The 27,159-nt window shown below is 50.5% G+C and overlaps 13 protein-coding genes and 2 non-coding genes across 15 annotated transcripts; 4 read left to right on the top strand and 11 right to left on the bottom strand.

Annotated features, from left to right (window-relative positions):
- Positions 1-350: 350 nt before the first annotated feature.
- BO97DRAFT_337990 (uncharacterized protein) lies at positions 351-1,151 on the top strand (the record flags this gene model as incomplete). Its single annotated transcript, XM_025691511.1, has 1 exon — positions 351-1,151. The coding sequence occupies one exon, from the start codon at positions 351-353 to the stop codon at positions 1,149-1,151; it is 801 nt and encodes a 266-aa protein (XP_025554531.1).
- A 400-nt stretch (positions 1,152-1,551) lies between these two features.
- Positions 1,552-2,343, bottom strand: BO97DRAFT_475768 (putative short-chain dehydrogenases/reductase; the record flags this gene model as incomplete). The annotated part of the gene is made up of 1 exon (XM_025700436.1): positions 1,552-2,343. One exon carries the CDS (start codon positions 2,341-2,343, stop codon positions 1,552-1,554), a length of 792 nt encoding a protein of 263 aa, XP_025554532.1.
- Positions 2,344-2,931: 588 nt separating this feature from the next.
- BO97DRAFT_210257 (uncharacterized protein) lies at positions 2,932-5,000 on the top strand. The gene is made up of 4 exons (XM_025690564.1): positions 2,932-2,947; positions 3,002-3,426; positions 3,484-3,583; positions 3,632-5,000. Exons 2-4 carry the CDS (start codon positions 3,275-3,277, stop codon positions 4,862-4,864), a joined length of 1,485 nt encoding a protein of 494 aa, XP_025554533.1. The 5' UTR covers positions 2,932-2,947; positions 3,002-3,274; the 3' UTR covers positions 4,865-5,000.
- A 2-nt stretch (positions 5,001-5,002) lies between these two features.
- Positions 5,003-7,339, top strand: BO97DRAFT_468321 (FAD-binding domain-containing protein; the record flags this gene model as incomplete). Its single annotated transcript, XM_025699730.1, has 5 exons — positions 5,003-5,061; positions 5,428-5,644; positions 5,704-5,939; positions 5,998-6,227; positions 6,291-7,339. 5 exons carry the CDS (start codon positions 5,003-5,005, stop codon positions 7,337-7,339), a joined length of 1,791 nt encoding a protein of 596 aa, XP_025554534.1.
- Positions 7,340-7,493: 154 nt separating this feature from the next.
- Positions 7,494-8,774, bottom strand: BO97DRAFT_460918 (uncharacterized protein). Its single transcript, XM_025699357.1, has 2 exons — positions 8,264-8,774; positions 7,494-8,166 (listed from the first exon to the last, which is right to left on the bottom strand). The coding sequence occupies exons 1-2, from the start codon at positions 8,744-8,746 to the stop codon at positions 7,648-7,650; spliced, it is 1,002 nt and encodes a 333-aa protein (XP_025554535.1). The 5' UTR covers positions 8,747-8,774; the 3' UTR covers positions 7,494-7,647.
- A 706-nt stretch (positions 8,775-9,480) lies between these two features.
- On the bottom strand, positions 9,481-10,286 carry BO97DRAFT_411517 (uncharacterized protein; the record flags this gene model as incomplete). Its single annotated transcript, XM_025696184.1, has 2 exons — positions 9,481-9,835; positions 10,078-10,286. The coding sequence occupies 2 exons, from the start codon at positions 10,284-10,286 to the stop codon at positions 9,481-9,483; spliced, it is 564 nt and encodes a 187-aa protein (XP_025554536.1).
- A 481-nt stretch (positions 10,287-10,767) lies between these two features.
- Positions 10,768-10,998, bottom strand: BO97DRAFT_307097 (uncharacterized protein; the record flags this gene model as incomplete). Its single annotated transcript, XM_025691171.1, has 1 exon — positions 10,768-10,998. A coding segment is annotated over one exon (231 nt), but the record flags the coding sequence as incomplete, so codon positions are not given.
- Positions 10,999-11,053: 55 nt separating this feature from the next.
- Positions 11,054-12,096, bottom strand: BO97DRAFT_460930 (uncharacterized protein; the record flags this gene model as incomplete). Its single annotated transcript, XM_025699358.1, has 3 exons — positions 11,389-12,096; positions 11,155-11,257; positions 11,054-11,125 (listed from the first exon to the last, which is right to left on the bottom strand). Exons 1-3 carry the CDS (start codon positions 12,054-12,056, stop codon positions 11,054-11,056), a joined length of 843 nt encoding a protein of 280 aa, XP_025554538.1. The 5' UTR covers positions 12,057-12,096.
- Positions 12,097-13,373: 1,277 nt separating this feature from the next.
- On the top strand, positions 13,374-13,786 carry BO97DRAFT_338166 (uncharacterized protein; the record flags this gene model as incomplete). The annotated part of the gene is made up of 2 exons (XM_025691514.1): positions 13,374-13,508; positions 13,571-13,786. Coding segments are annotated over 2 exons (351 nt in total), but the record flags the coding sequence as incomplete, so codon positions are not given.
- A 412-nt stretch (positions 13,787-14,198) lies between these two features.
- On the bottom strand, positions 14,199-15,914 carry BO97DRAFT_384479 (uncharacterized protein). Its single transcript, XM_025693425.1, has 2 exons — positions 15,645-15,914; positions 14,199-15,582 (listed from the first exon to the last, which is right to left on the bottom strand). Exons 1-2 carry the CDS (start codon positions 15,876-15,878, stop codon positions 14,278-14,280), a joined length of 1,539 nt encoding a protein of 512 aa, XP_025554540.1. The 5' UTR covers positions 15,879-15,914; the 3' UTR covers positions 14,199-14,277.
- Positions 15,915-16,862: 948 nt separating this feature from the next.
- Positions 16,863-17,397, bottom strand: BO97DRAFT_460938 (uncharacterized protein; the record flags this gene model as incomplete). Its single annotated transcript, XM_025699359.1, has 1 exon — positions 16,863-17,397. Exon 1 carries the CDS (start codon positions 17,283-17,285, stop codon positions 16,863-16,865), a length of 423 nt encoding a protein of 140 aa, XP_025554541.1. The 5' UTR covers positions 17,286-17,397.
- Positions 17,398-18,671: 1,274 nt separating this feature from the next.
- Positions 18,672-18,768, bottom strand: BO97DRAFT_t64. The gene has a single exon. It is a non-coding gene; the product is annotated as a tRNA-OTHER (tRNA).
- A 425-nt stretch (positions 18,769-19,193) lies between these two features.
- On the bottom strand, positions 19,194-19,265 carry BO97DRAFT_t63. The gene has a single exon. It is a non-coding gene; the product is annotated as a tRNA-Ala (tRNA).
- A 1,409-nt stretch (positions 19,266-20,674) lies between these two features.
- On the bottom strand, positions 20,675-22,760 carry BO97DRAFT_210353 (uncharacterized protein). The gene is made up of 3 exons (XM_025690565.1): positions 21,521-22,760; positions 21,133-21,467; positions 20,675-21,076 (listed from the first exon to the last, which is right to left on the bottom strand). Exons 1-3 carry the CDS (start codon positions 22,554-22,556, stop codon positions 20,681-20,683), a joined length of 1,767 nt encoding a protein of 588 aa, XP_025554542.1. The 5' UTR covers positions 22,557-22,760; the 3' UTR covers positions 20,675-20,680.
- An 849-nt stretch (positions 22,761-23,609) lies between these two features.
- BO97DRAFT_431978 (uncharacterized protein) lies at positions 23,610-26,449 on the bottom strand (the record flags this gene model as incomplete). The annotated part of the gene is made up of 7 exons (XM_025697513.1): positions 23,610-24,282; positions 24,756-25,179; positions 25,242-25,466; positions 25,556-25,617; positions 25,684-25,861; positions 26,091-26,318; positions 26,365-26,449. The coding sequence occupies 7 exons, from the start codon at positions 26,447-26,449 to the stop codon at positions 23,610-23,612; spliced, it is 1,875 nt and encodes a 624-aa protein (XP_025554543.1).
- Between the last annotated feature and the right edge of the window lie 710 nt (positions 26,450-27,159).

The raw sequence follows: 27,159 nt of genomic DNA on the forward strand, positions 1-27,159 counted from the left end.
TTCTCTCCCCTCGGGAGGTCTGCGTTTGTGCTCCTGGAATCTAGGTCTTCGAGATGCTATCAGCACTCCTTACCACGCTCCGCTAGCGCTCGCGGACATACTGTCAGTCTCTCATATGCAAGAGCTGGTATCTTAAAACTAGGCAGAAGTCCATCCTGTCTACAATGTCATTGATCGGGTGGCCGTGGATCGTGCTGTTCTTGCCATGTCAGCCAAGTCGCACCCAATAATCGACCATACACACTGCATCATTCTAGGGATCGCAGCCGTGGCTTGTCTTCTTAGCAACCAACCAGGTCAGCTGGAAATTAAGATTGTTCACAGTGCCCGTGCGGCTCTTGAGCCATTCGATGACATTAGGCAGTCCAAATGTGGACCACGTTATAGGCTGGTTACTTCGCGTCCTGTATTTGCGGTTCACGGGAACTCCAAATGCGACGTGGATGGCTAGCTGCACCTTGATGCATTTGATAGAGACTGTGAACTTACATCAAGTTTCAAGGCTGAGCGGGTCTTTAGCCAATGAAAGCATACACTTGAAGCAACACCTTTGTTGCGTGGCTCGGCCCTTTCATATGTGGATATCCTATGACTGTGGGCGTTCTCGTGTGGAATCGCGCGGAACACGCGAGCTATCACTGAATGAAGCATGGACACCAGACGAGCTAGCTATCTGGCATAACTCTAATTCCCTGGATCCCACGAGGCATCTGGAACCGACGGGGTTAGAGGCTCTATTACTGCATACGGCGGAGCTTCAACTCGTGCACTCAGCCCTGCGACTGAAGCGCTGCAATACCGATTTATGCATTTACCGCAGACTACGTGTCTCCGGCCGGATGGTCTCCAGAGACGTCTCTGATCAACTTTTGCGTCTTGTTGACGAGGGATCCGAGATTGCCCTGGACTTGGCCACGCGACGCTCACCATGGTGGCACATTGTGAAAGCTCCCTTCCAGGCTTTCTGTGTTCTTCTAGCCATCGACTCGCGAGCATCCTTAGAATGGGTGCCTAAAGTCCTGAGAGTCTTGCAATCAATTGCGGAAACTTACAAGACGGACGCAATCAACGAAACCCTTGCAAACGCTTACACCCTTCTGCGTATACAACACCAGCGAAAGAAAGAAGATTATGATCATCTAAGCCACTGAACAGGGGGAATGCTTCCGTCGGAAACTCCCCACAATACTCTACCCAAGAGACGCTCATCAGCTGCCAATGGTCCGACAATGCGGATGGCGGATCTGTCTTATCTTGGTATGGGGGAATTGTGGGATCTCGACCAGATCTTCGCGACGAACCTTTTTACACCAGATGGGTGATTGTAACCTACAAGCAGTGTTCAAAGCTGATTTAAAAGGGTTGTCTCGCAATTTGTTGGCCAAGGGCGAGCTCGCAGGCTTGAGTATATGAAGTTTCTTGCCATGGCAATATTGATTATGGTCTTGCAACAAGGTTCTTTGACGCCGCTCTAATCGTCTTTGTGGTTGTTTTTACCAGCGGGGGAGGGCTCTGTGCCAGAGGACGCGTTCTTCTGGTCCAACCCAGCCTTTAAGCCGTCTTCTCTTCGTAGAATTCGCCATACTGCTCATACCACCGCCGTACGATATCATCACTCATGCCCGGTGCAATGACTTTATCACCATGCTCCAGCTTCACACTCACTTCCTCCATGAACTCTTCTACCGACAACACACTAGGATTCTTGTCCTTCTTATTGTCATCAGGATCATCTCTTTCTCGGTGGAGGTCCGTTGCTACCGAAGGCGGCACAATTTCAACCACCCGTATCTTCTCGTATCCGCCTTTAGACAGCTGAGTCCGAAAGTTCATGCTCCAAAAATGCAGCCATGCTTTTGTTCCTCCATACACGGGATTAATTACCGCAAAGGGCACAAAGCCCAGCACGGACGAGACATTTACTATGAGCGCGCCGTCAGGCTTGCTCTTGAAATGCTTCAGCAACCCCAGCGTGAGATGCATAGGCCCGCGGATATTGATATCGATCTCCTGATCTGCTCGCCCGAGAACATCTTCCGGCTCCTCCTCCAAGAGTTTCAGCGGCCGCTGCACACCCGCGTTGTTGATCAAACAATCTAGATCCGGGTGCTCGGAAGTGATCTGCGCGATGAACGAGGGGAATTGGTCGACTCGACCGGTATCCAGTACGTAGTAGGCTGTTGCCCCGATTTCCTGAGCGGTTTCCTTGAGCTTGGATTCGGTACGCCCGGCGATTATGACTTTTTTGCCCTTCGAGATCAGGTAGGAGAAGAGCGCTTTGCCAATGCCTCCACCGCCGCCGGTGACAAGGGCGCAGCGGAAGTTCAATACTGGTGAAGCCATTTTGAAGAGTTATGGTCCTGTTTGAGACTGTAGGTAGATTTTGTTGACTAATTGAGCTTGGGCGAAAAGTATGAGTTTTTCTTTTCTTTTCTACTTTCTCGGAAGATTGAGAGAAGAAGATGAACATGGTTTCCATCAAGGAAAGTAAGATGTCTCTGTTGGAAACAAGATAGGAAGAATGGCGTAGTTCCAACGGGACTCGGGATGCCGAACCTCTTTCCACGCCGAGCAGCACCCTCAAACCATACTTCCTTCAGGTCGGTACCTGACTACTATCCAGATCCTTTTAAAGGGCCTCTCTCTCTAGTTAGTCTACGCGGGACATGTTGTTTTCGTCGCGACTCTATGATGGATGTCTCTTCGCACAAACGCACAAGATGATCTCAGCAGTGCCCGAGTTGTCACAGCACTCGGAAACATCTTTCCTTAACATCCAAATCAAGCCTTATCGCGATCGAGAGCCAGTACTTATCATATTGTCTAATACATGAGGTCGGCCAAAATTGCCGCTTCGTCTCTACCCCCGCTTGATTACACATTGTATTATCCAAAAGGCCCTCCAGCGTGGCGAAAGAGCTCGTTTAGTGTCTTGGCTAGTGGTCGTGTTAGTCAGATGCTATTCTAAAAAATGTTGAGGTTATATTAACCGAGGTGCAAGGAAGGACTGTTTGCCAGAACTCTATCCTGTCCCTTTCAGCCAGCCACATGCGCGCGCCTTCAACGTATCCTTCTCTCACGATCTCCTTCGCGTCGGGGATGTCTACCGCGGATCCTGAGCCGTGTGTCTCCATTTAAAAGGTTGGAGAAATAAAATGACAGGGGCTCTATAAGATGTGACAAGACCCCATACGAGACGAGGGAGTCCGTTCGTATTCTGCACTTTTAAGCTTCTCGTTTACTATTCTGGGCTGTTTCATTGCAAATCCTCGAAATGAATGACGACTTAGCTGAATCGGCGCAACAGGCCCTCGACGTGACGCTTGCCGCATCATCCACGATACGAGAGGCCATTGCCAGGACTCTACCTATCGCTTCAACCCAGCTTTTGTCCCTGCAGGTCCCGGCTATCATTCTTGATCCTGAGTACTTGATCTGCCTAAATCACGTAGGCAGGGTGCCAACTTTCTAATCCTCGACTAGTGATTACCACTGGGACAAATCGAAAGCATCAATGCCTCTGAAGACGCGGATTGCAGAGGCTAAGCTAGTTGACAGCATGGTTCCGGTGTCCAAACTCTCGGTGCGTGACCCCGTAGCTGATTCAAGGCGGACTCTTACGTTGAAGCAGATTGGTCAATGTGGAAAAAGTGTCGCCAGAAGTTATATGGCAGCCCTCGACCGTCTCGTCCCTGTTACAGCAGCAGGATCAAACATGCATGCGACGAATTCAACCCAGGCATTGGACCTACAATTTCAAGCTGCACGAGACAGATATCGAGGAGCAATGCGCTACCTTGAGTCTGCAGATGAGAGGGCTCAAGCTCAGTCTAAAATATCCACCTATATTGCCAAGCAACAGGCTTGGGCCCAGGCTGTCCAGCAGTACTCAGAGGACCAGGCGCGCCAGCGCGTCATCATTGAGGAGCATGAGACCCGGGCGGACAAGCAGCAAGAGCGGTATCTTGAATGGCTTAAGGAGAACACGTCGAAGTCTAAGGCAAACGTCCAGGCCCGGTATATGGACTGGGTGGTGCACGGATTCAAACATGAGGCTGAGTTTAACTTCGCGATCGTCGATTCTTCTTCCGCGTTGAAACGCGTGGAGATGAGTAAGGAAGCATTGCGCAACTGGACGGTTGTCGATGGAGATGGTGTTTCGGAATACAGCGGTGTCGTGCTGGACCCATCGGGGTGGGCTGACTTGCTCCAGCAGAAAATGGAGCAATCGAAAATGGGAGCTTCGCCTCCCTGGATGCACATTTCCGCCAAGGTCTCCAAGTCGTCGTTCGAGTCCGTTGAAGTCGGTCAAGAAATGGTCAGCACTTTCGCCAGCTTAGGGCTTCTCGACGGCTCGAAAGAAGCGATGTCGTTCATACTCAGCCTGGAGGTCCAGGTTTCTATGGATTGCATGTTGGTGGAGATTTCACGGCCATGGCTACACGCGGAACTGTTTGCTGATCCTGAGCTCGACGCGGTGGATGGTTTGCCTTTATCGCCTGGACCTGAGAAGCTGCATCAATACGTCCAAGAGAACAAAACTATTCCGGCTCAATATGCGAAGTTTCCATCTTACAACACCGCTTTTGTGGTTGCTTGTAACATCGAGCTTGAGTTTAGTGGTGATACCTCCGCACTGGAAAGCTTGTTGGACTCTTCAGACATAGAACTTAGTCCATCGTTGAGCTACGGGCCGTTTGTCATCCCCCGGTCCTCGAAGCGATCAAAAGTCAGCACAGAGTCGACGACAACCGGTCTTCGAGTTTCCCTACAGAGACCGCAGATTGTCGGTTGGGTGCAAGAACTGCTGCCGGAGCTGCCAAACCCCAAGGACGCGGCAAACAAGTTATCCAAATCGACATAGAGTTTCAGTGACCGAAGAACAGCTGGCAGTGCAGGTCTTACGACTGCTGCATGCAACTGAATCGACTCCACATTTCTATGGGCCAGTCATCGTGGCCCTGTTAGCTAGGACCGTAACTTTACTCCGGACAAACACACCATGCTTTTTCTTGACATTAGCTGTTTATGGCCATCATGGATCTCCCTGTCATATGTAGGGTAACACGTTTCTAATGCATACAGTCAGACTCAGCTGACCTATCTCATGCACCTCTGCGTCATTCTATTGAGACGGTTTGCTGTTTTGGACAGTCGAGGAATATGGTCTCCCACGATGTAGAGTTACACCACCTTCTTCAGAAATGCAAGGGACAATCTATGTGTTCCCTTTGCAAGACCATATATAAGAGCTATTTCCTACCTCGCGTACCGTATGCTCTCATTCATCAAAGTACAGGTGGTGCAAAAAGAAACCAAGCTGCTTATTCAGCCTGCGCATATCACCAGGATGACGAGACGACGCTACCTCTCCCTTTTCATTACTGTTCCTCTACTCATAGCAAACGCCCAACCCGCGAACTCAAGAACATGGACGTCATTATCGAGCATTAGCCAAGCGACCTGGGAGGCCTTCAACACGACTCTCAGCGGACGGCTCCACGAAGGGGCTCCGATGATGAGCTCGTGCTACCCCTCCATGAACAATCCTACTGAACAGCAAGATCCAACCCAATGCGCCGCTGAACAATCGCTACTACTCAACGCGAACCTCGCATCAAACGAGTTCTCATGGTACTCTAACGTCAGCGCACCGACCACGGCCCCTTCCTAGGTTGCATACCGGCTAAAGCATGACAATAGTTCGTCTGGTCCGCCTGCCAAACCACTGGTGCATCCTGCCCCATCCCCGCGTCTCTAGCGACAAATTCCACATGTCAGCAGGGCAGTATCTCTCCAAGATATGTAGCGGTGCAAAGTGTTGAGGACGTCCAAGCTACCCTTAACTTCACCAGAACTCATGGACTACGACTCGTCATCAAGAACACCGGACATGACTATAGAGGCCGGAGCTCGGCGCCGGACTCTCTCGCGTTGTGGTATGCTATCAACTGAATTGATTACCTTGGGGACGTGGCGATGTTGACAGGCGGGCAGGATGCATCCTTATCAGCCTCCCATCCAGCTTCTCAAAGACTTTACTCCGGAGGGTTGTCCTGCTCCGACGGGCGATGTGATCAAGTTCGGAGCGGGGCAGCAATTTAAGGGCATCTATGATTTTGTGCAAGCCCGCGGATACCGGGTTGTTGGGGGCGGGTGCGACAGTGTCGGGGCGGCTGGGGGATGGATTACAGGGGGTGGACACGGGTTGCTGGCTAACGAGCTTGGTAAGATTTCTCCCCCAAAACGCAACGCACGTCAATTCGCACAGATATAATGACAAGAACCAGGTCTCGGAGTCGATAATGTCCAAGAAATCAAAGTCGTCCTTCCAAACGGAACATACGCCACTGCAACTCGATGCCAGAACCCGGATCTGTTCTTCGCGCTGCGCGGAGGCGGAGGCGGCACCTTCGGCGTCGTGATGGAGATGAACACGCTCGTGCACCCGGACCGACCAATGATGGTTCTGAACGTCTCGTTGACCGGGCTGGAACCCTCCTCGTCAGCGAAGGATATCACAGCCTTGTTCATCGAGCACGCGGAGCGATGGGCCGCAGAGGGGTGGGGCGGCTTCCTGATCCCCGGTGTCACAGAATATACCATCGTGATGGCGACGGCGTTGCTGAACTACTCAGACGCAATGGCGTCCGTGCAGCCGGTGCTCGACCTCGCTCGCGAGATGAAAGCCAAAGCCCCAGCTACGACCGCAACGCTCAACCGCGTCGACGGGTTCCTAGAGTTCCTGGGCCCCGTCTCGTCGAGCCCCCTCCTACTCACGTCGGAGGTGTCCACCGCCGTCTCGTCACGGATCATCCCGCGGACGGCGTTCCAGAACGCGACGAGTCGGGCGCAGTTGACGGACCTGATTTACGAGCTGCTGATCTCAAACGATACCCTGCCGACGCCGCCCTCGCTCCGAGTGGAGATCCTCCTCGTGGCTCCGGCTCTGTACTCGCAGACCCTCGCCGCAGAGGATCAGGCGTCCGGGCCGGGGGCGTCGTCGGTCACGCCGGCGTGGCGCACCGGGCTATGGCACGTCATGCACACGCGGCTCCTGGACAGCAGGATCACGGATCCGGAGATCATACGCCAGGTCTGGCAGAGTGTGTCCCGCGCTATGGACCCTCTGCGGGAGTTCACGCCCGGCTCCGGGGCGTATCAGAATGAAGGCGATCCGTTCGAACCAGACCCTATCGGTGCGTTCTGGGGTGAGGAGAATTACGACCGTCTTTTGCGCATCAAGGAGGAGGTGGATCCCGAGAACCTGCTGACGGTGCATCAGGGGGTCGGCTGGGATCGGACTGATGCGAGGTTCAAGTGCTTTCCTGATGTGTAAATGTTCGTGCACGGGGGTGAATATGGATTTGGTCTGCTTCATTTGTATTCCAAGTTTGCTGGCTGCTATAACTACTGAGAGGCGAGGCCTCCGTGACGCCGGCTTAGACCCAGGTGAGATAGCTTCGTCTCTAGGCTATGAATCCACCACCGTTTTACGACTGCACCATATACTTCAACGGCATCCCTCGGTCCTGGCCTTAGTTTCGTAGTTTATTGAGACCATTGAGTTTAGAGAGTACCTGCAGTTATCATTGATTCCTATTCAAAGCTTGAAGCACCAGAACAACGCCAAACAAAACCCACACATCAACCTCCTTCCGGGGCATTCAAAGTAAAATACAAGCTCTCATTCTGCGCCAAAATCACACCCTCATACCCGTGTACAAACTCCGCAAACAACGTGACACTGATCACCTTCCTCCTGCGACCTAGCTCCTCCTTATGCTGCGCCAGGAAAAAGCCTACCGTGCTCCCGTTCGGCGTTCCCAAAATGGCCCTTCCTTCTTCACTATCCATGGCAAATGTCACCGGTCGATCCCACACCCCCAGCGGCCTCCCCGTCCTCGCCAGAACCTGTTTGATTATGTCTCTAGTGTCCGAATTTGAGATCGTGGAGTGGAAGATATGGCGGATGGAGTTGACGGCCACGCCCGCTTGCGCGGTGAGTCGTTTCCAGACCAAGAAGGTGACGTCAGACCAGTGCCTGAGCGGAATGAGCGGACTGATATGCGTTGTTTTGCTTATACTCTCCGGGCTAACCAGATTATCTGCGATGATGATTCCATGTTTGGTGTTATAGAGGTTGCTGAAAAATGCGCCTATTCCCTGGATCATGATATAGAATAGCATATTAGCGGTTCACATACGGCGAACAACTACTTGCTGGGGTGAGGGGGGGGGGCATGAGTACAGGATAATACACCCCATTGACAAACTGAGGCAGGTCATTGGCCATGCGGATCAGCACGTTATCACTGATATTTGCGCCTAGAATGTCTGTGAAAATGTCGGAGAAAGCCCCATTGTCATAAATTGCGGTGGCATCATTGTCCTGGACCCAGTTCCAGGTGTCCAGCGCACGGGGGTCGGTCCAGGGGCTGATGGCGCGGATGAATTTGTACGGGAAGGTGATGTCGAGGAAGGCTTGGAGCTCGCCGGGGGCTAACGAGAACATGCGCACGAAGGCTTGACCTTTATTTGCGCAATGCTGCCATATAAAGCGATCCCAGCCAGGGGCGGGTTGGGCTTGACCGTCATGGGCTCGATCGTCACGGGCTGCAAATGCACAGATTGTTTCTCGGGCGTGGGGTTGTTTGAGGTAAGAATAGATTCTAGGGAGGGAGATTCCGTAAGAGGATAGTAAGGCCTTCAGTTGGGCTTCGTATAAGGCTAGATATCTAAACATTATGAAGGATTGGATGATTGAGTGAGGGAGAAAGATCTCGGCGCCGGTGGAAGGAAGGATATTTTGAGGGAGGGAGTGGATGAGGCAGGCACAACCAGCAACAAATCAAGGAAAGAACGTGGTATCTCTCAATTTTCAAACAGCCATGTGCATAACAGACATCTCATAGTGTGCGACCTGGCAAGCCAATAGCTTCGAATCTCGAATCGAACTCAACGCTAAGTGTAGGTGTCTATAGCTTTACTGTCCCTAGTGCCTCAAGACTGTCGTAGGCAACACAATCTGTAGAGCTAATGGAGACTCTTTGCTCCTACCCGCTTCTAGGATGTCCACGATAGGTGTAGCTTATGACTTATACGAGTCTCAAGACGGCTTTATAGCCAGAATCGATCTGGTAGATAAATCCAAGGACTCACGCATTGTCTCGCGCATGTGTAGGTCCTAGAGCTTGAGACTCGAGATGTGGTTCGATAATAATGAAATTCTCGCTAAATGTTTGTGGACTTGTATATAGTGATGATCTACGAGCATAGAGTTACATGCAATTTCGAAAAATCGGTGCCACAGATGCCAAAAGAAATAATTACCAAATCAAATTAAAGTAGGAAATAGCGGATGCAAAACAGAGTCGTGAGGGGCATATTGTAATGTCAAAAAAAAAAATATTCCCATGAAGTATCCAATCACGATTCAAAGTTGAATGGGAAACAAAAGAAATCACCCTAACTCCCAGCTCAAACAAAATAATGGCCGACGACCTCCCACTTGCGCCAGGGCACTGATGTGGAATCAAGCCACATCAGCACGCTGCCAACAGAATGCGTAGAAAAACGACTTGGTAGGCAGAAGAATATGGCCTCCGTGTCCCAGTAGGGGCAGTCGGCCTCGACAGCCTTGATGGTCGTACGCGCTGACAGGGACATAGCATCGGAGTTGGCCCATCCCGCCAGGATATGCAGGGACGTGGGCTCCGGGCAGAGCACCTTGTTCTCGACCGCGGCGGCCAAGTGTCCCAGGTGAATGTATGGGGCGGGAACCTGGACGGTAGAGATTTCTGTCTCGAACTCGGCTTGGAGTTTATACGCCTTCCTAGAGTCGTATCAAAGAGGAGGAGAATGTCGGTGGGCGGCTGATGGAGGAGCATACGTCGCTAGCGCGCTTCGGGGCGGAGGCATGGCTCGTTGTTTGTGAGCGTATTGACGGGGGTGTCTCCGGGCACTCAATATCTATATCTGGCTCGGCGTATGGTCGGAGAATCTAGGAACTTGAGCTGGCGGAAGAATCGAGACCAAAAAACTGTATCGATAAATGGATTGCGGTGCTTGGTCTACGGGGAGGCCGAGGAAGGCTTGAAGTAAAGCGCCCTTTGGATTTCGAGGGAGTCTTGGATGAGATCGTGCCAGAAATGGCAGACTCGCTGGGCGGAGGTGAGAAGCGTACGAGGATCGGTTAGGAGGAGGATCGCCTCCAAGAGCTCGTATACGAGGAATACTCTGTGGGTTTGCGCAGTTGAAGTCATTGCGACGAGCTGTAATGGCATTTTGAAAGGAAGATGGATGGTTGACAGTTGACTTTGGGCTGGTGGTATTGGATGCAGGGCTCTATTTCACCGTCGACGCTGCTGTGATTATTGTAAAAAGTGAGTCACTGCGAAGGACCATGATAACAGGATGGCATAGTGAGTTCATTGACCGGGACAATTTATCACATAGCTCTATGAGATGCACGCTTCCATCCGTGGTCAGAAGCCTTTCGACACCATGAAACCCATCAAGGCCGTGCTTGGCTGCAGAATCTTATGCTAAGTAGCACTCAATCCTTTGGGTCTCGGCTTGATCTGGGAGCTAACTCGAACAAAGACTGCATCAGGATTTGGTAAAACTGAGGAATCCAGCATGGTATGTTCTAGGAATGGCGCACGGAAGGTGGAAGCATCGTGACAGCAGCAATTTTCGGAAGGAAAGGCCAGGTGAGAAAGTCCTTTCTCTAGTGATCTTCAAATTTCTGGATTGTCTTCTGGGCTTTTGTTTTGTTTGGATATCAGATTGAGCATCCAGTGTGATGACAAGAAGAATAGGTCCCAATTCCGCCATATGAGAGGCAGTTTGCGTATCCCAAGGACCGTACTGATGCATGGTTAAGAATGATAAGGCTGAGTTCTTGGGTGATTTATTCTTGAGATACGCAATATAGTCATCATCATAATCTGCAAATGTTAGGAATATCTCATGCCGATCCTGTGAGACATGGATTCCACTGCAAATGAATGTTAAAGATACTTCACATATCAAAAATTATGGTAAACACTTACAGTTTGTCGCTCATACTCCCCCCATTATTGTTCAATAGCCATCCGACCATTTGGGCGCTTTCTTGCATCTGAATGAGATTTCTTTTGGACCTCGAACCACAGGCTTAACCTCAACTAAAGCATAGGCATTCTCTTCGCCATAATCCAAGTATCCGTCCGTCCGGGCTACGAAACAAGACTCTCCGAAAGTGGCAGTAACCCTTTTCTGTGTATAGACCAGTTGCATGTCTCAGAAGTGAAGGGCATAGGAAGAGCATTGAGGAAAACCACAAGGGCAGTGTTCACAATTGTTTGGTCTTTGGTGGGCGGAAACATCAGCTTCTAGAGATACTCCGGGACTTGGGCGGCCGGGGTGATAGATACGAAGGGAGAAGCCTCCTCGTCCTCGTCCTCCTCTTCCTCCTCCTCCTCTTCCTCCTCCTCCTCTTCTCCATCACCGTCACCATCACCACCATCATCATCTATAATTGCACTCGCGTCGTCGTCCGAAGTTGACATCACGGGTGTCTGTGGCGGCTTTCTTGTCTTCCTCGTTGGAGTCTCTGGGGGTGCCAGTCGAAGTCTTGAGATGTCCAAGGCCTGTTGTTCCTTGCATTGATTGCGGGTACGGTGTGCGATTGGTGTATCAAAGCTGTGCGGCCCTGTGGTTCCTGCGGTGTTTGCAGCCACCTTCTGGAAATAGCGAGCAGTAGTAAAATCACCTTGGGACTTTGTGGGCTTGCTGAAGCTCTCGCAGTATAATTGCCATGCTTGGTAGTTCTTCAGCATCTTCTTTGCATCGGGAATCAGGCGTTTGATTCTCTCTGGGAGTAATAGAGAGTCTTTGTCCCCCTTCACCCAAAGAACGCATAGGAGTAAGAATTGGTTGTAGCTAATCTCTGATCTGGAGGCCAACTCTGTTCCATGACTAGTTTTCCCATGCAACTTCCTTACGCCGATATCTTTTTCCCATCGTGCGCGAGTAGAGGGTAGGACTTGTTTCTGTGGAAGCCGACTCATTTTACAGTCAAGAAATGTGGCGGAGTCAGAATAAAAGGAGAGTAGGCCAGAAAGCAAAGCAGATAGGCACGCTTAAAAATAGCACGGACCGAGATGGATGCCCAAGAGGGATGTCAGCCTTGAGTTGGGGGTTCTCTATTTAAGAGCATTACTTGAACACAGGCACGGGCTTAGTCAAATAACGCACTCAATCTAACTACCACCACCAGTATCGACTATCGAGCTGATTGTCGGAGCTAAAGGCCTTGACTGGCTGTGGAAGAGGACCAATGCCTCCAATCAGATTGTTACGATGCGGAGTCCAAAATAGACTCGACAAGGTTACTGAGCACTAGAACCTGAAAAGATGTACTATGTAGTTTATATGCGCACGGACTGTCGGAATACTCCGAAGTCAATAGTACTAAGGTACTGCCCGCCCAGTGGTACTTTGCTCAATCAACATGTCGAGATTTGACCAATCAGCACGTTACTCAGGAGTCACGCGAAAGCCACTCAATGGCCGGGCCGCGGGCAAGGCTCCGCGCTTACCTTTAAGGTTGCATGCGTCGTCGCAATTAGTAAGGCCGCGAGTGATTCGTGACACAGCGGTGGGTCGCCCGGCAACCAGTCCCCGAAAACATCCCTACTTATGTTCCAACATCCCCCAGCGCGATCCTGTTTCCGAAGGACATCAGGCTCAGTCATCTATCTTGATTGTTTTTTTTTTCTTTTCCCCCTCAAAAGTAGTCCGGCTCTGCATTACCTTATCTTATGACTTCATCATCATGTCTGTTGTCGAGACCCAGAACACCTGAAGCTACGGGACACGGTGCGTGCACTGGCTCATCACATCAAACACCTTGAAACCCATGAATTCGATGAGCGTCAAGGGAAACTACACAACATGAATATCCTGCCCATGGAGCTGGATACACAATCAGAATCCAAGCCCAGATTCTTTGCACCATGCTCTGCCTCCCTACTGCTAGATCCCGACGATGAGGAAGCGGGGCGGTTCTAAGATTTCGATTTCTTTTCCCAAGATGACACAGACAGATTGAAGTGTTCACGTAATCTGACCCATTATATTCTTCATTATACTGCCGGTTGTACCTGGTTTAGCAAAGATAACGAGCTTCGCGAGTTTGATGGGCTGTGGCGCACTAGCAGGTAACTATTAGCCTTTTTGCCTCCACCACCAACTCTACCTATATCAAATTCTTGTCTTATCTGCACAACCGAGCAGTTTCGACGACAGACCTTTTACGGATTTACACCAGTTCAGCGACCCTCAATGGATAACTAAAATACGGTTGTGAGGTGGCCAAGCGCCGATATTCTCATATACAAGCATTTATGTACCATGGCATAGATGGCACAGACACAACAGTTCTTCGAGGAGAGGTTCTAATCGCTCTACGCTTGATAAATGCGCAAATGAGGCGATCCAGCTTTTTCAAGCACCTGACTGTATCGGCAAAACCTGCCTATACCCCTGCGGAACCCTCTGATACTGACTGAGAACTCCAAAGGTTCTGCTTTTCTCGTTCATGGGACCCCAACATGCTCGGCTGCTCGAGGCTTACTTTGACGGCACTTCGCTGGTGGTGCGTCGGACCCGGTTATTCGACCTTCGCAAGAAGGATCAGACTGTCATCAAGACCATCGCCCAGTGGCATTTTGCTAAGCTAATTGAGGATACCAAGAAGTTGTGGGAATCCGGGTCTCAGACAGCTACAGAGGCATGATTAATGATTTTGGTGACGAGTAACGGGTTCAGAATGAGCGACTCGGGCGTTGGGGTGTTCTGGCGTGCTTCAGGCTATTTCTGCACTTCTCTCTGGTCATCTTTATTCTCTACTTTCGGGACTATGCACAGGTCGAACGCGCTCGCTAGGTGCACATTAATGGTTGAGGTACTGCTTAATCTACCTGCATATTCTCGAATTTGTTTCTCTACTGCCACCTTCAGTATCTTGTGCTCTAGGAATTTTGAATCCTACCCGGAGATCCGTATTACCAGCCTTTGGATTCACATTCGAGCCTACCATTAGCTCCTGATCAGGAAAGGCAATCAAACGAGTCAGTGTCTCCTAACCGCCATTGGCAAGGACCATTTAGACGAACTAGTCTGGGATGGTTTTTACTTATTTCACTGGCGCTCTGGAAGCATTGTACCTTGAGTATCTCATCTCAAACGCTGACTGCCCATAGTCTACAGCTTCTGGTGCTATCCCCCTCATTTCGCTAGAACCGCCGAATGTACTTGCGCTTCCACCATCGGCCATGCCCACTGGGGCAGTCTCCACGTCAACCACCAGTTCCCCGCCGCATCCTTGCCCACCACGGGCCCGAGATTCGTCGGCATCGGGCCGCCCACGTGGGCATTGGAGATAATATATGACGGACGTCCCACAGGGTTCGTTCGCCCGTTCCCAACTGACGTTGGCACCCCAATCGAGGTGACAGCCGCTGAAAAGTCAATCTCGAAGAGGCGTCCCTTATGCCAGTTTGACCAGACCATGAGGAGCGAGCTGGGCTCGCCAAAGAGCGTCGCGTCGACTCCTTGCGCTTCCGTGGTCGCGCGGATCAAGGCGGCCAGGGCTTCTACCTGCGGCTTGGTGCGTTGCTGGACCAAGGAGTGGCGGATTTGCGCGGCCAGGTGGCTAATCGGCGTCGTGGGGATTTCGCCGACCCGGAGGAAGGTGTAGGCAGGATAAGTGGCGTTTCCGATGACGGCGATGCTTTTTTTCTCAGAGGAAGTCGTAGATCCTGGTAGAGGTGGGATGAGGGAGCGGAAGTCGAAGATGTTCATTAGCACAAGCAAGCGGTTGGGGTTGGGGTTGAGCGCTTTGACCACTATTTGGGTCCACCATGCTAGAAGGACGTCGCTCTCGCTGAGGAATGAGACGCGGGGAGCGTTCGTATCATGCTTCGTAGTGGTGAGTTCCTGCATCGCCTGGCTCCGCATCCGATCAACAAATGACCCGTTGATGCATACGACACGCTGCTCTTCCGGTCCTCGCCAGTAATACTCCCACATGATATACATGGCACCGAGCAGCATGCGGAAACCTCGGAGCAATAGCCCCTGATGTATGAATGGTTCCACGGGAATCGTGCTATTCAAGGTGTGCATTGGGGTGGTGTCGAACCCGAGGAAAGTGGGTACCTGATCTTCTTGGCCACGCAGCACAGCCGTCCAGGCCGTGAAGAAGCTGGACATGCCCATCCCATCCATGAGGGTGTGCAGGAAGGTTATCGTCAGGATTGTGGTGTCGGTGAATGAGGCAGCATGGATAGCAAGCTGAGGTCGGTCCGTATAGATCCAGTCGTCCAGACACCGCGGCGCTTGCGCATGGTGACAGATGGGAACGATCTCGTCGGCTACGCCGAGCACCCGAGGTGTATCTGTTGCTGTGGGAATTTTGGAAGCCAGGGGATGCTCGATCGCCTTCATTGGAAATTCTTCGCTTGTGAGAATGAAACCTGGTCGTTGGGCAGTGTATTCCCGCGGAATATGATATTCAAGCTGTCCGGCATCCTATAAGGCATTCAGAAAAGAGTTCTCTTTTGTTTCTCTTTGGGAGAGGAGGTATTACATACATTCCGCCGCAAGCGCGCGCCGAGCTTGTGCCATTCCCCAAGCTGCAACAGTCTTGTCAGAGAGTGATTCAGCCTCTCGACATCAAGCACATCGTCAAACCGGTAGGTGACCTCCATGCAGATACTATGTTGATACGATCGGCCATCCCAGAAGCCGATTGGGACTATGGTGTCGGTCGGGAATGTTTCTGGATGAGGGGGTCTTGCTTTGCCAAAGAGGCTGAAGATCCCCATGTTTGAGTTGGGGGCAGAGAGTAGTTTGGAGACGGAGGCTCAAGGATGTGTGCAAAACATCGTTCACATAAACATTGGCGAGGATTGTTAGCGCTTACCGCCCGTGACCCGGGTGGCCCGAGCAAGAAGGCCACTTTCCGCACCTGGTCTCGGCCCGACCCTGGGGGTCCCGCATGCCAAGGGACAGGCACTACAGCCTACAGTGGTATCTTGTGGCGCATGCTATCTCCGTGATTTTGCCAAGCATCAATTTGGTGAATAGAGATCTGCTCTGGTCAAAACCTTGACTTGCACCGCATATGATAGCTGATATGTTGTAAGTAACCCTGTGTAGATTTCAGAGTTATTTGACTTGCTCAACCCAATGCTTGATAGGTACCATTTTCAGAAATGAACGGAAAGGAAGACCAAGGATGGCGTGCAATAGCCAGTTGAGAGAACAGGCTCCAGCGTCTTACGTCTACTATTCCTCACGCAGGAGCCTTCTCGGTTGTCGGCATATTCCAGCCTTGCAAGTGCTATTCTTCGCGGCTGTGTACAGCTGAATTCAATTCTTTCTATCGAGTCATACAATTCAAACTCATCGCATTGCATTATTATTTAAGATGACACTGACCCAATGCATATCATGGTCCAAAGCAAGCCCAGTCGATCCGTGCACCGATGGAAAGATTGGCGTCACTGCCCTCCTTCGGATAGGTCCACTTCCTTGGAGACACCCGACAGTCGATAAAGGCGGCTGAGAACGAACTGCATTTAAAGGAGGTCATAGCTGGGGAGAGGGTACTTTGTTGAGTCATGGGTGGTCAATGTGATCCAGTCTGCAGATTTCACCATCCCGGAACGTCTTGATAAAAAGCCATACCACTCTTCTTAAATCCTCACGGGATCTGCTTTCAGAAGTCTCTTCATTTCCCTATCGATGGGGAGCGGTTTTGACAGAACATGGAATGTATCTTGAGCTTTATACCCTCGCGAAAGCACTCAGAGAAACTGAACTTTCATTTCCTTGTTACTGGTGGGGCGTTCTGGCTCTGGCCTTAGCACGAATCCCCCACAGGTCCAATAAGCATGCAGGGAGCAACTTAATGTGATCAAGTTCTGGAGAGTCTTTACCGGCGCGGTGGAATTCCCGGGCCCATTCAAAGTATGCATCACCCATCTCTTTACCTTCTCCTCAGACCACCAACAGCGAAGAAGCGTCCAGCATGAGGGAATGCCTAGCTGTTCAACCGCGGGATCTAATCTGATCTTCTCGACGATACCCTTGAGCCTCTCAATATCACATAAGATGAACGTAGCCCACCAATGGCACGGAATAGATAAGTCGCCAAGGACACTTTCGAGGTCCCGGAGGAGTGCGCGGCGTTGTTCTGAAGGGATGTTGAAATCCTCAGAGTCATCCATGGTCAACTCACTTGCCGAAGCAATGAAGGGGAAAATACCAAGTTTCTAGCGATCTTTTGAATTTAGGACTATATTGATCTCAACTATGGAAATTGTCCTGGATACTTGGGCCTCTGTTACTTGCGTGTCTGTGTTATGACAGTACTGAGTGAGTTCAGCGAGAATTCTTGGTTTGTGAACTGGAGGTCACTTCTCATATGATGAGACAAGTCTGGTGGAACTTGAAGTCCTTTGGTGTTGGGAAAGTTGATATGTGGTGTCGCAGCTTGTAGGTCTTAAAGGCTGGTCAGACTTGATTAAATCTTGATTTAAGTCTCAACAAAAGTGTATGTGGCGACTTCTTCAGAGAGGATGTTGGGAAAGAAAGAATAAGTAATAGATTGTTGAGACAACACAGGAAGAGAAGATAACTAGAAATGTTCTCTTTTTCACAACTCCGGCTCGGGGCAAGGAAGTTCTGATTCAAAGCAAAAATGTGATACTTCCAGCCTGGGGTTTCTTCTGTAACACATCTCGACCTACTCGCTCACACCCATGAGATGTTTCTGTCTGCGCACGCTTTAGTGAATATCCGAAGCTCACGACAGCCTCAATCTAGTTCCTAAATACCTGGTTATGGCTTCTCAGGCGTAAATCGGCGTTATTACTGCCTCAGTCTAACGGTAAGACGTCCCCTCGACTCACATCGACTCACTCTCTGTCTTCGATATCCGTTGTCTGAGTAATGCAAAACTTTGGACGACCCTTTCCTTGCTGTCGGCAATGTTCTCGTCAGACATATCATGATCGAGGCACGAATTCTATTATGGTGCGCGTGTGAACTGGCAAAGGACTTGACTCGCCCGAGTCAGATCGCTAGCATGCGGTTTCATCGAGTACTATACCTATTTCTTTCCCCTGCACATGCGCTAGCTTGGACTCTCTAGCTAACGCATCTTTGCTTCTACAGACGTACTGTATCAATCACAAGCTCGTCCCCATGTCCTTAGTCCACTCAAGCCGGCTTCAGCATCTGCGCTCCACTGTCAGCATACGTGCATATACATGGCTCTCGCCATAGACAAACAATCTGTCACTCCTGTCTTTCAACCAGCACCAGATCCAGCAGAAAATATCCTACAAACTCGACATCTTGAGGCCAAGAGCACACTACAAGGAAGCCTAAGCGAGCTCTTCATTCCAAGCCCAATGCGCGCATCGTCTCCTCGGAGCTTCCCTTAGCATATCTCATAACAACAACACCAAAAACAGTATTTTTGCCTAAGTCAGCGCCACACCATCCCTCAGGACCATCGAGCCTAGATAGAACCTACTATACCACCCGCGCAAAATATCATGACGTCCAAATGACGCCTCCGCCGTGCTCGAGCAGAAACAAAAAAGAATTGCCGGGACTGGGACTCGAACCCAGAATCTGCACTCCATCCGCAAGGCTCAAGGCCCCGGTGGCTCTGCAATGTTAATACCACTACACCACCCCGGCTGTTGTTGACGATAGCAGCGAAGAACTCATTGATATAGAGCCTTCGTTAAACCGGCGCAGGCGGGATCTCGCCAACACATGCACATCCTGAGAAGTGGAGAGCATAAAATGAACGTGAGGATCGTGGCTTTCGAATGAGATACATATGGAGCACCTTTAATGATAGTTTGGTGGAGGTGATATAATAAGGTGGGGTTGTACCTACTCTTCCATAGTGGAGTGGGAGGGGCTCCACTTTTCCCCCTGGGACTCCACCGCAGTGGGGACGAGGCCTGTCAGTCACTTCCCCTCCATCCCGTTCTCTTTCAGGGCCTAGGATTCTGCTTTCGCTTGTGTGTCTGATACAGTTTAGAAGTACACAGAGATGACAAAAAGATAGGCTGGGAGCCCATCCTTGATCCCGTGAAGATCGGAAGCAAAAAAGATGGACTTGGGGGGAATCGAACCCCTGACCTCTCGCATGCGAAGCGAGCGCTCTACCACTGAGCTACAAGCCCATGTGAATATGACTCAGCACCTCTTCTTAAGACCATAATGCGCGCGCTTAGAAGATGCTTTCTCTTCTGTCCTGTGACAATCTAACAATAGCGTCGACTAGACTCCATATGATATGACAAAAGCCCTCAAATACAGGGTCCTCATGACTTAAAGGGAGCAAGTAATAGGAAGCGAAGAAATCTCTTTCAAAAGATGAAGCCTGTATCCGAGATGGGGCATTGAATAAGATAGCTAGTAAGGGACTTGGCACCTTGTTTGAGTGACGCCCGGAGGTACTTACATGGCTATCCATAAGTCATAGTATTATGCATAGCCTTATGCATGCAATGGCTCGCTAAGGACGACAAGGCCGGCGCCATGCTGACACCTGGATGACAATAAGAATGAAACAAGGTTCATACTGATATCACACCTGATGAACAGATAAGGCTTGGTTGCTGTCGCGCGTATCTAGCACGAGGTGTTGGAAATCATGAAGCATGATGATACTTCATGATGCTTCTTTCTGATCGACGGATCACAAGACTGCGTCGCTACTGCTATTGCAACTACTGCTCATGATGTCGTAATAATCGAGCGAGCAAAAAAGGTACTGTAGTAATTGGCGAGCGCAGGACCCTGTCGATGCTTAATGATATATCGCGCATGTGCAGCAGTCTTTGCCACTGCGGAATTTGACTTGACGTAGCAAATATTTATGTGCTGGTTTTTGTTTGATCAGTCGACAAGTCGATACGCTCGGAGGTCAAAGTTACTTGCTGCAGTACCTGCTCGTTCTATTCATCTGCAAGTGCTGTAGTGGATGTGCAGGTATCTTCTCGCAAGATTCTCAGATACTGCCTCAGACCAAACTCTACGAGCCCTGCCTTCTCTTTGCAGGCTCAACTCTTTCTCTGTATCTCAAATCCAAATCATAGGTTGGTTTCAACATGCAACTTGCGTAACTCATTCCCTCTATAGCAATTACCTCCGCTCAATACGTACCTCATGCTCCATTCTAGCAATGATCCCACCCATCCCCTAACCATTCGCCAGTAAGGTTCTGTGACTAGCAAAAGAGCACACCACACATTCCAAAAACAAGAAGCAGCCACCTGCGGTCATGTTTAATCACGGCCGTTTGTATCACCGCCCACACCTTAGCTATGGAAATAAAGGATTGATACCCAAAACAATATAAGAATGCTGCACTAGTAATTCATCCATAGTGCCTGTAATAATAATGGTAATCATCATCAGCAGCAGCAGTACCAGCACCAGCACCAACACCGAAAGAGAAGGCCCTCGGTCGAAAGAGGTGGAATCCGTCATCTGGACGCAGGGCTTGACAGCATCAAATACCAGTGCCTTTCTGATCGGTATGCGTCAATTAACTAAAAACTCAACGTCAAAACGGTTTTGAAAGGCCACGAGCTTATAGCTCTTCCTCTTCGGTAGCCATTGAATCATGTGGTGGATGGTTCGCGGCCCCGGCGGCATTGGTAGTGGTGGCCGCATTTACAGCGGGCTGTGGAGCATCATTGTTGGTAATCTCATGAGACAACCCCGACTCCATCCGTCTGCGCATCACATCTTCATCCGCTTGTGAGACGCTGGCTCGCTGTTTCTTCAGAGGACTGCCAACAAATTCACCATCGACCGTGTTGGTCGCTGGCTTCGGGACTTCAGTGGCGGCAGTCGACGGGGGCACGATCGGAGGTGTTGTGGAAAGGTTCGAAGACGGTGCTGTGTCTCCAGCTGCTCGAGGGCTTCCAGTATCGGTCGGAGGAGTGTTGGTTGCCAGTGACGCTGACGAGTGTTGGCGTTTGAGCTTGGATATCTATTAGTCAGGCCTACGGAGCCGACCGCAAAGAAGTTGGAACTCACCTTGATCTTTCGAATGCTCTCCGCTAATTCACCCTGCTGCTTGAGCTCTTCCGGTGACAGGTGCACATCATCATCCTTGCCCTCTTCAGCGTCCGCTTTACCGAGGATGGAGTTGTCGTCATCGTCATCGCTGTCCATGTCATCGTCGCCCGCATTCTTTTTCTTTCCTCTCCTATTATTTTCTGTGTTCTCGCGGAAATTCAGGAAACCAACGGTGCCGCCAGGCTTGAGCGGACCAAGATTGGAGAAATCAGGCTGTATCGACCGACGCTTGGCAGACCCGGGAGTTTCCTGCACTTTGGCATCCTTGAGGATTCCCATCTTCTGCAGTTGTCCTAGATCAAAGTCAGTTCCGAGTGCTAGAACTAAAAGCTGGGCCAAGACCTACGCTCTCCACGGTACATGAATGTGAAAGTGGCGTAAGGCTTATCAGTCGCATCGATGCTCGTCACGGTTTGTGTGCTGATTGTCTTGGGATCGAGTGTTTTCGGTTTAGCAAAGCTCGTAGTGTGGTCAACGTTGGCGTCGGATGCGCCGCTGTTGTCATTGCCGCCTGAGACGTCATCGTCATCATCGTGAGCATCAAACTGAGGCGAGTACTCTCCCCGCTTGACCTCGCCGGAGGCTAGGACACGGAAGAGTGCAACTTTGATTTGCCCTGCAGACTCGGGGATCGGATCGTCATCGGAATCAGAGAACGACATGTCTTCATCGGAGACATCCTCCAACGGAGACTTCGAATCATTTCCGTACCGCATTATGTCTCTCTCCTTCTGCGACTTAGCATCCGTGTCCATACCGCCAATCTCATTGCGCTTCAGGCGACGCTTTTCCATCTTCTGCCTTCGTCGCTCGATCTTGGCCGCCGCATCCTTCCCGTCAAGGTCTAGGCCATTTAACCATCTCTCAAGTCCAACTTCACGGAAGAGGAATTCCCGTTCGGCCAGGCCACCGCCCTCTGAATCTGGGACACTAACCCATCGAGAGTTGACCCAGGTCTCCTCGCCTCTCCGTAGAAGCGTGGCCACTTCCTCCTTTTGCCGACCATCGAAGTAGATGTACGCAGCGACCGTCTCGTTTGGCGAATTGGTCAACGGCTTGTAAGGAATAACCATGCTAGAGTAGTGGCCGCGCATCTCGGTCGGGCCAGGGAGCCCACCAACTATCTTCGGCCTGGGTGCAGGGTTGTCGGGTGTCGCTTTCGGAGTGGAATAAGGTACATCTTGACCGGGGTTCAAGAGTGTGATCGAGATGGCGAAAGTCGATTGTTCAGGTCGGCCCGATCCGGAGTCAGGTAGCTTGGGAGGCGGTACAGGGATATAGCAAGCTATGCGAGAGGCTCGTGATTGGCGCTGGATCGAGTATTCGGAAATCGGGCCGTCCGGAGTGTGTATACTCACGGCAAGACCCTTGAAGCAGGGCATGGCGGGGCAAAGAGACAGTAAACACTGGAATTGTGTAAGACGTCCACGGCCAAGGTCGCACCAAGCTGGAGAAAAGGGGAAGGAGGCAAGGGAGAAAAGGATAAGGTTGATGGCGCGCGTGTAGTCGTGCGAAGGTGAGCTGGTCGTGTGTTGTGGAGGCGGTCAGGATCGAGGTAGTGTGAGTTCGGTGTGTGTGCCTGCTAGGTACCGCCAGCCCCCGGCGGGGAGATAGAATGACCGAAGCAGATGAATCGCGGAGGTGGTGGCCGTTCAAGTCCCCACTCAATTCCGGCGCAAAATCGATGTGATGATTGTGATCGAACGGGTATATTTTCCTTCGAAATTGTTTCGCTATGCGAAGCACAAGCATACAGCATTAGCCGTGCGGTGTGATGAGGGAGAAAGGGGGAGGGGGTTGACGGGTGTTGACGCCGATCAGGAATGAGTGGATGGTGGGCTGGGACTCGGAGGAACCATCTAAACATACCAAGTGTGAGTGATTCTGTTTGGAGAAAGAGTCCGGGTTCAATATTCGTGAACTCGATCAAGGAGAGATATCCAGCAAAAAGATATGGACCAAGCGACCAAGGGGTGAGTGTGGAGCAGGACAAAATAGGAGAAAGACAAGGTAAGTGGTGGTTGAGGAAGGGGAGGGAGGAAGAAAGAGAGGCAAGGAAGAGAGAGAGAGGGAGGGATGGATGGATGTGGAGAGAGAGATGAGGATCACCGCCGGCTGGAACTCCGCCTGCTTCCTTGGATCGCTTCCGCCCGCCTTCCTCCCTCCCTCCCCTCTATTTGACAGTTCTTCCCTGATGTCAACCTGATGTATGCCTGCTTTCCTCTGGATCAATACAGACATTCGTCTTTCATGGACGACAATAAATACATCAAAGCGCTAATGACTGATTTCCTATGACTGAATATTCGAGAATAATATGCTACTTCAAAATGTCGCATTTCCTTTAGGTGGGATGGGATAACCAACCTAGACGGACAGGCCAATTCCGCCTCTTTCGCCAACTCCTAAATAACCGCGGAACCTACGCGTTGCGTCTAGAACCCTCGTCGTCGCGCCTCCTCACGAACGATATCAGCCAGATGAGGAGAATCTCGATAGAGATTGTTTAACAGTGCCTCAGCTTTGCTTCGCTTCTGTTCTTCCACTTGCCTCTGCATCTTGGCAACCTTTTTAAGGAGCTTCGCATGCGAATCAACGAGCGATGCCATTTTTCTCTCGAGGGCAGCGATGCTGACATCTCTTCTAGAGGCGTATGTGTTGTCCTCTGAAGTCGTAGACGCTATAGAGGAACCGCTTTTGATCAAGGCTCGAGGAGTCTGTCGCATTTCGTCCCGATGTCGGTCTTCCACGGGGTCACTGATACGAAACTGACCCTTTGCATCTTGACTTCTCCGAGAAAATAATTCTGCTTGATCTGCTGGGCATTCTCTGATTGGAGTCGAGATATTGGCCTGCTGAGAAACCCTTGGCTCGTACTTCGGACGGTCGATGAAAGCATGAGAACCATCAGTCTGTTGTCGTTCCACAAGCTCGTTCTCGTTGGAATCTGTCTTGAGCCTCTTTCCACTCTTTGGTAGTTCTTGGCTGTGTCCATGCGATCTGGGCCGCTCTTTTGCATCTCCTCCGGTCAAATACATTATCAAGAAAAAGCCGATGCGTCTTCGCTTGTCAAGTGGCTTCACCCGGACTCGCACAGGCTTCGCCTTACTACGATACGGCTCATCGATGCGACAGTCTCGGCAGTTGCACACCTCTGAGCATTTGGGACAAACCCAGCACTCTGCAGTCCTCAGGCATGGAATCAAGTCCATGCGCAAAGTGTCTATGAAGCCCGCAAAAGCAGAAGAACGCATCACGCTGCGAACATCTCATTCCCTCCCACAAAAATTGAAAAACCCGGCATAGATGACAACGTGAAACCTAATTTGTTTGTCATTGATATGTTCATCTTGGTATGAACGACAGAGAGATGATTTACCTCACGTGACTTTCGCGCGACTACTGCGGTGGCGGCCAATGTGCCCAAGGTCTTGTGACGGGAAAGAACATTTGTCAGCTAGTGAGACCAAACGGGTTGAAACATTGGTGACTCTGTTGAGCTGGTTAGAAGAGAGTGAAGTGAGAAGGTGCTTTTCCTGCGAATGGTCTTCAAGAGAATCAGACTGGTTGAAAATCCTTACGTTGTGGGCGGTGGACTTGGAGACAGTTGCTTTGTGCGCAGGGGAATTGGAGGCAGTCGACGACCTAGCTTGTTCAGGGCACTGCTGATGATATTCTCGCAGTAGTCTCGTGGAAGTAATTCGGCCCACGTGTAACTGCGAGGGTGCTTACAGCTTCGTCCAGACACGAAGCACCGCAGACACAAGTCGAAATCTCCACATTGCTCACAATGTAGATGACGATTCCAGATCGTCAAGCCACAAAAGCTGCATTCGACCACTGCACCCTGAGTGTCTATGAGTTCTATCTGTACACCCAACTCATTTTCAATATCTTCTTCTTCATACATCTGCAGAAAGAGACTCAGAAAGAAATAAATATCTCCTGGCCGCCAGTGGCGACTCTCCAATGCATGCAGGGGGATGAGGGACACCCGGCCCGGGTCTGCGTGGCATTGTTTTGATAAGCCGGCTGAACATGGTCAAAGAAATAGGTAAGCGAGGAACTATGCATTATAGTCCAAACCAGCTTGGTGACCAATGGATTAACGTTCCAGACTTGATGAGCAGTGGCAGGAGGAAAGATCACCAAGTCTCCAGGATGTCGGTCCGTGACATAGATAGGAAATTTGGCACGACGTAGCTGGGTGACTGTGAGATTCGCCCAGTCCGTGTGAGGTGATTTCCTCAGCTCTTCCATGAAAGCATCATACTTAGGCTGAGCATATCTGTCTGTTCGAAACATATGGAACCATGTCCGCCTTCTAGATGCGAAGTTAGAAATTCTACCTAGCAGGATAATAGACTAGGCTGGTGATTACCCTCGGATTGTATCAGAAGGTTCAGCGCAACTGTCCCGCTGAAGCATCGGTTAAAACCAGAGCTATCCGTATTCAATTGGTAAGTCGATTGGGTCAACCGGTCAGAGAAAGACCAACATTAAACTTACAACGAGTTCCGTGTACCGACATGTGCCATCAAACCTTCCGGAGCGATTTCTTCCGGCAGTAAGCGGAACATATCAAGAGTACCCCGGTGTCTAAAAGATGATTGTAGAACAGAGTCCAATCTACGAGCCCAATCCTCCGGGCATTGTAGATCCTTGGCGTATAAACTTCGGAGCGATTCTGTGAGCTGTGGGAGCCAATCCCGGGGGGCGGGGGGCGGAGGCCGGAATTAGGTGACGTACGAATCTCGGAAATTGCTTGGGAGTGTATTCTGAGGCAAGAGGTCCTGCAGTTACATCTTGACATCGCGACCTGTAGAGCAGTTTCTCACAAATATCGCTGGGGTACCAGAATCCTCATGTGAGCTGACGGACCCTCCCGTGGATATAGTTGCTTGGCCGTCACGTACCTCTCGTGGCCGAAAGAGTGTCTAAGAGATCATGGTACCAGGTAGTATCATCCCATGGGTTCTCCGGTGTCTTCAACCCGCGAATCACAAATGGGATTCCCGCTCGTAATTTGCCATCAAGCCAAACATGGGCTCCGGTGTCCGACAATCTCGCGATGCGTTGACCGTATACTCGGGAAACGGGATGAACGGCTTTCCTGCTCCCAGGAGCACCTCTGCAGACGTGACCTCCATGAAAGCTAAGTAAGGGATGGATTATTATAGATGATAGAACGCCAGTATCTGAAGGTTTCGATGAAAATATCTCTCAAGCCTGGTTTGTTTTGTTCATCTGGGAGTTTGACCTGCATGGCAGACATGGTCACGTGATACTCAGCTGCATGATAGCTCTAACCATTTATAGTAATAATTTGCTCTCTCCAGGCTCAGATGAGATACGTGTAGCTGAGCTAATCGGGGTCTACGTCTGGATAGGTGGTTTCAGCAGTAGTAGTATTGGAGTATTCAAGGCTGTCCGTTTTATGGAGTTGGGCAGTATATCAAAAGACTGAAGAGAGTACTTGCCGATACGGGCTCAGGAATGTGCAAGATATACTCTGGGTCTGGGGGGCTCTCAGAGTACGCCAATGTCTTCAACTCCAATGTGAATGGTTCTAGCGCTTGTTTTAAAGGCCAAAATATTTATCTCAGGTCGTTAAATCGCAAATGTCTTTATCACTATTTAGTAATCGTATGGAGATATACCAAGTCTAAGAAGTTGCTTGCAGCCAACAAAAGGTCATATATCAAAGCTAAGGAGGACTCGGATTCTCCAGCAGATCTAGAAGAATGTCGAAGTCCTGCCGCGAGTCTTTGTGGCAGCTGTAGCAGGTCTGAGCCCGACGCACTAATTTCGCCGCAGCTACAAGTAGACTAGTCAAACACTCCCGCGCGTTGCATCATGTCTTGGCCACCGCAGGTTGGTCATGAAGTCACCTGATTACCAACACCTCACATTCAAGATCATGATTTCCATTGTGTAAAGAAAACTAAAGGAAAAAAAAATAATAAAAAAAAAAAAAAAAAAAAA

This window comes from Aspergillus homomorphus (genome assembly GCF_003184865.1).
Source record: "Aspergillus homomorphus CBS 101889 unplaced genomic scaffold BO97scaffold_5, whole genome shotgun sequence".
Lineage (NCBI taxonomy): Eukaryota > Fungi > Ascomycota > Eurotiomycetes > Eurotiales > Aspergillaceae > Aspergillus > Aspergillus homomorphus.

What these genes read in the sequence shown, in the direction of transcription:
- BO97DRAFT_210257 (XM_025690564.1), top strand. Translation starts at nt 3,275, where the DNA reads ATGAATGACGACTTAGCTGAATCGGCGCAACAGGCCCTCGACGTGACG. An exon ending in GCTATCATTCTTGATCCTGA is followed by an intron (nt 3,427 to 3,483) that starts GTACTTGATCTG and finishes ATCCTCGACTAG; the next exon opens with TGATTACCACTGGGACAAAT. An exon ending in TTCCGGTGTCCAAACTCTCG is followed by an intron (nt 3,584 to 3,631) that starts GTGCGTGACCCC and finishes ACGTTGAAGCAG; the next exon opens with ATTGGTCAATGTGGAAAAAG.
- BO97DRAFT_460918 (XM_025699357.1), bottom strand. Translation starts at nt 8,746, where the DNA reads ATGTTTAGATATCTAGCCTTATACGAAGCCCAACTGAAGGCCTTACTA. An exon ending in TGCCTCAGTTTGTCAATGGG is followed by an intron (nt 8,167 to 8,263) that starts GTGTATTATCCT and finishes ATCATGATCCAG; the next exon opens with GGAATAGGCGCATTTTTCAG.
- BO97DRAFT_384479 (XM_025693425.1), bottom strand. Translation starts at nt 15,878, where the DNA reads ATGGGGATCTTCAGCCTCTTTGGCAAAGCAAGACCCCCTCATCCAGAA. An exon ending in GCGCGCGCTTGCGGCGGAAT is followed by an intron (nt 15,583 to 15,644) that starts GTATGTAATACC and finishes AATGCCTTATAG; the next exon opens with GATGCCGGACAGCTTGAATA.
- BO97DRAFT_210353 (XM_025690565.1), bottom strand. Translation starts at nt 22,556, where the DNA reads ATGCCCTGCTTCAAGGGTCTTGCCGTGAGTATACACACTCCGGACGGC. An exon ending in ATTCATGTACCGTGGAGAGC is followed by an intron (nt 21,468 to 21,520) that starts GTAGGTCTTGGC and finishes ACTTTGATCTAG; the next exon opens with GACAACTGCAGAAGATGGGA. An exon ending in AGAGCATTCGAAAGATCAAG is followed by an intron (nt 21,077 to 21,132) that starts GTGAGTTCCAAC and finishes TAGATATCCAAG; the next exon opens with CTCAAACGCCAACACTCGTC.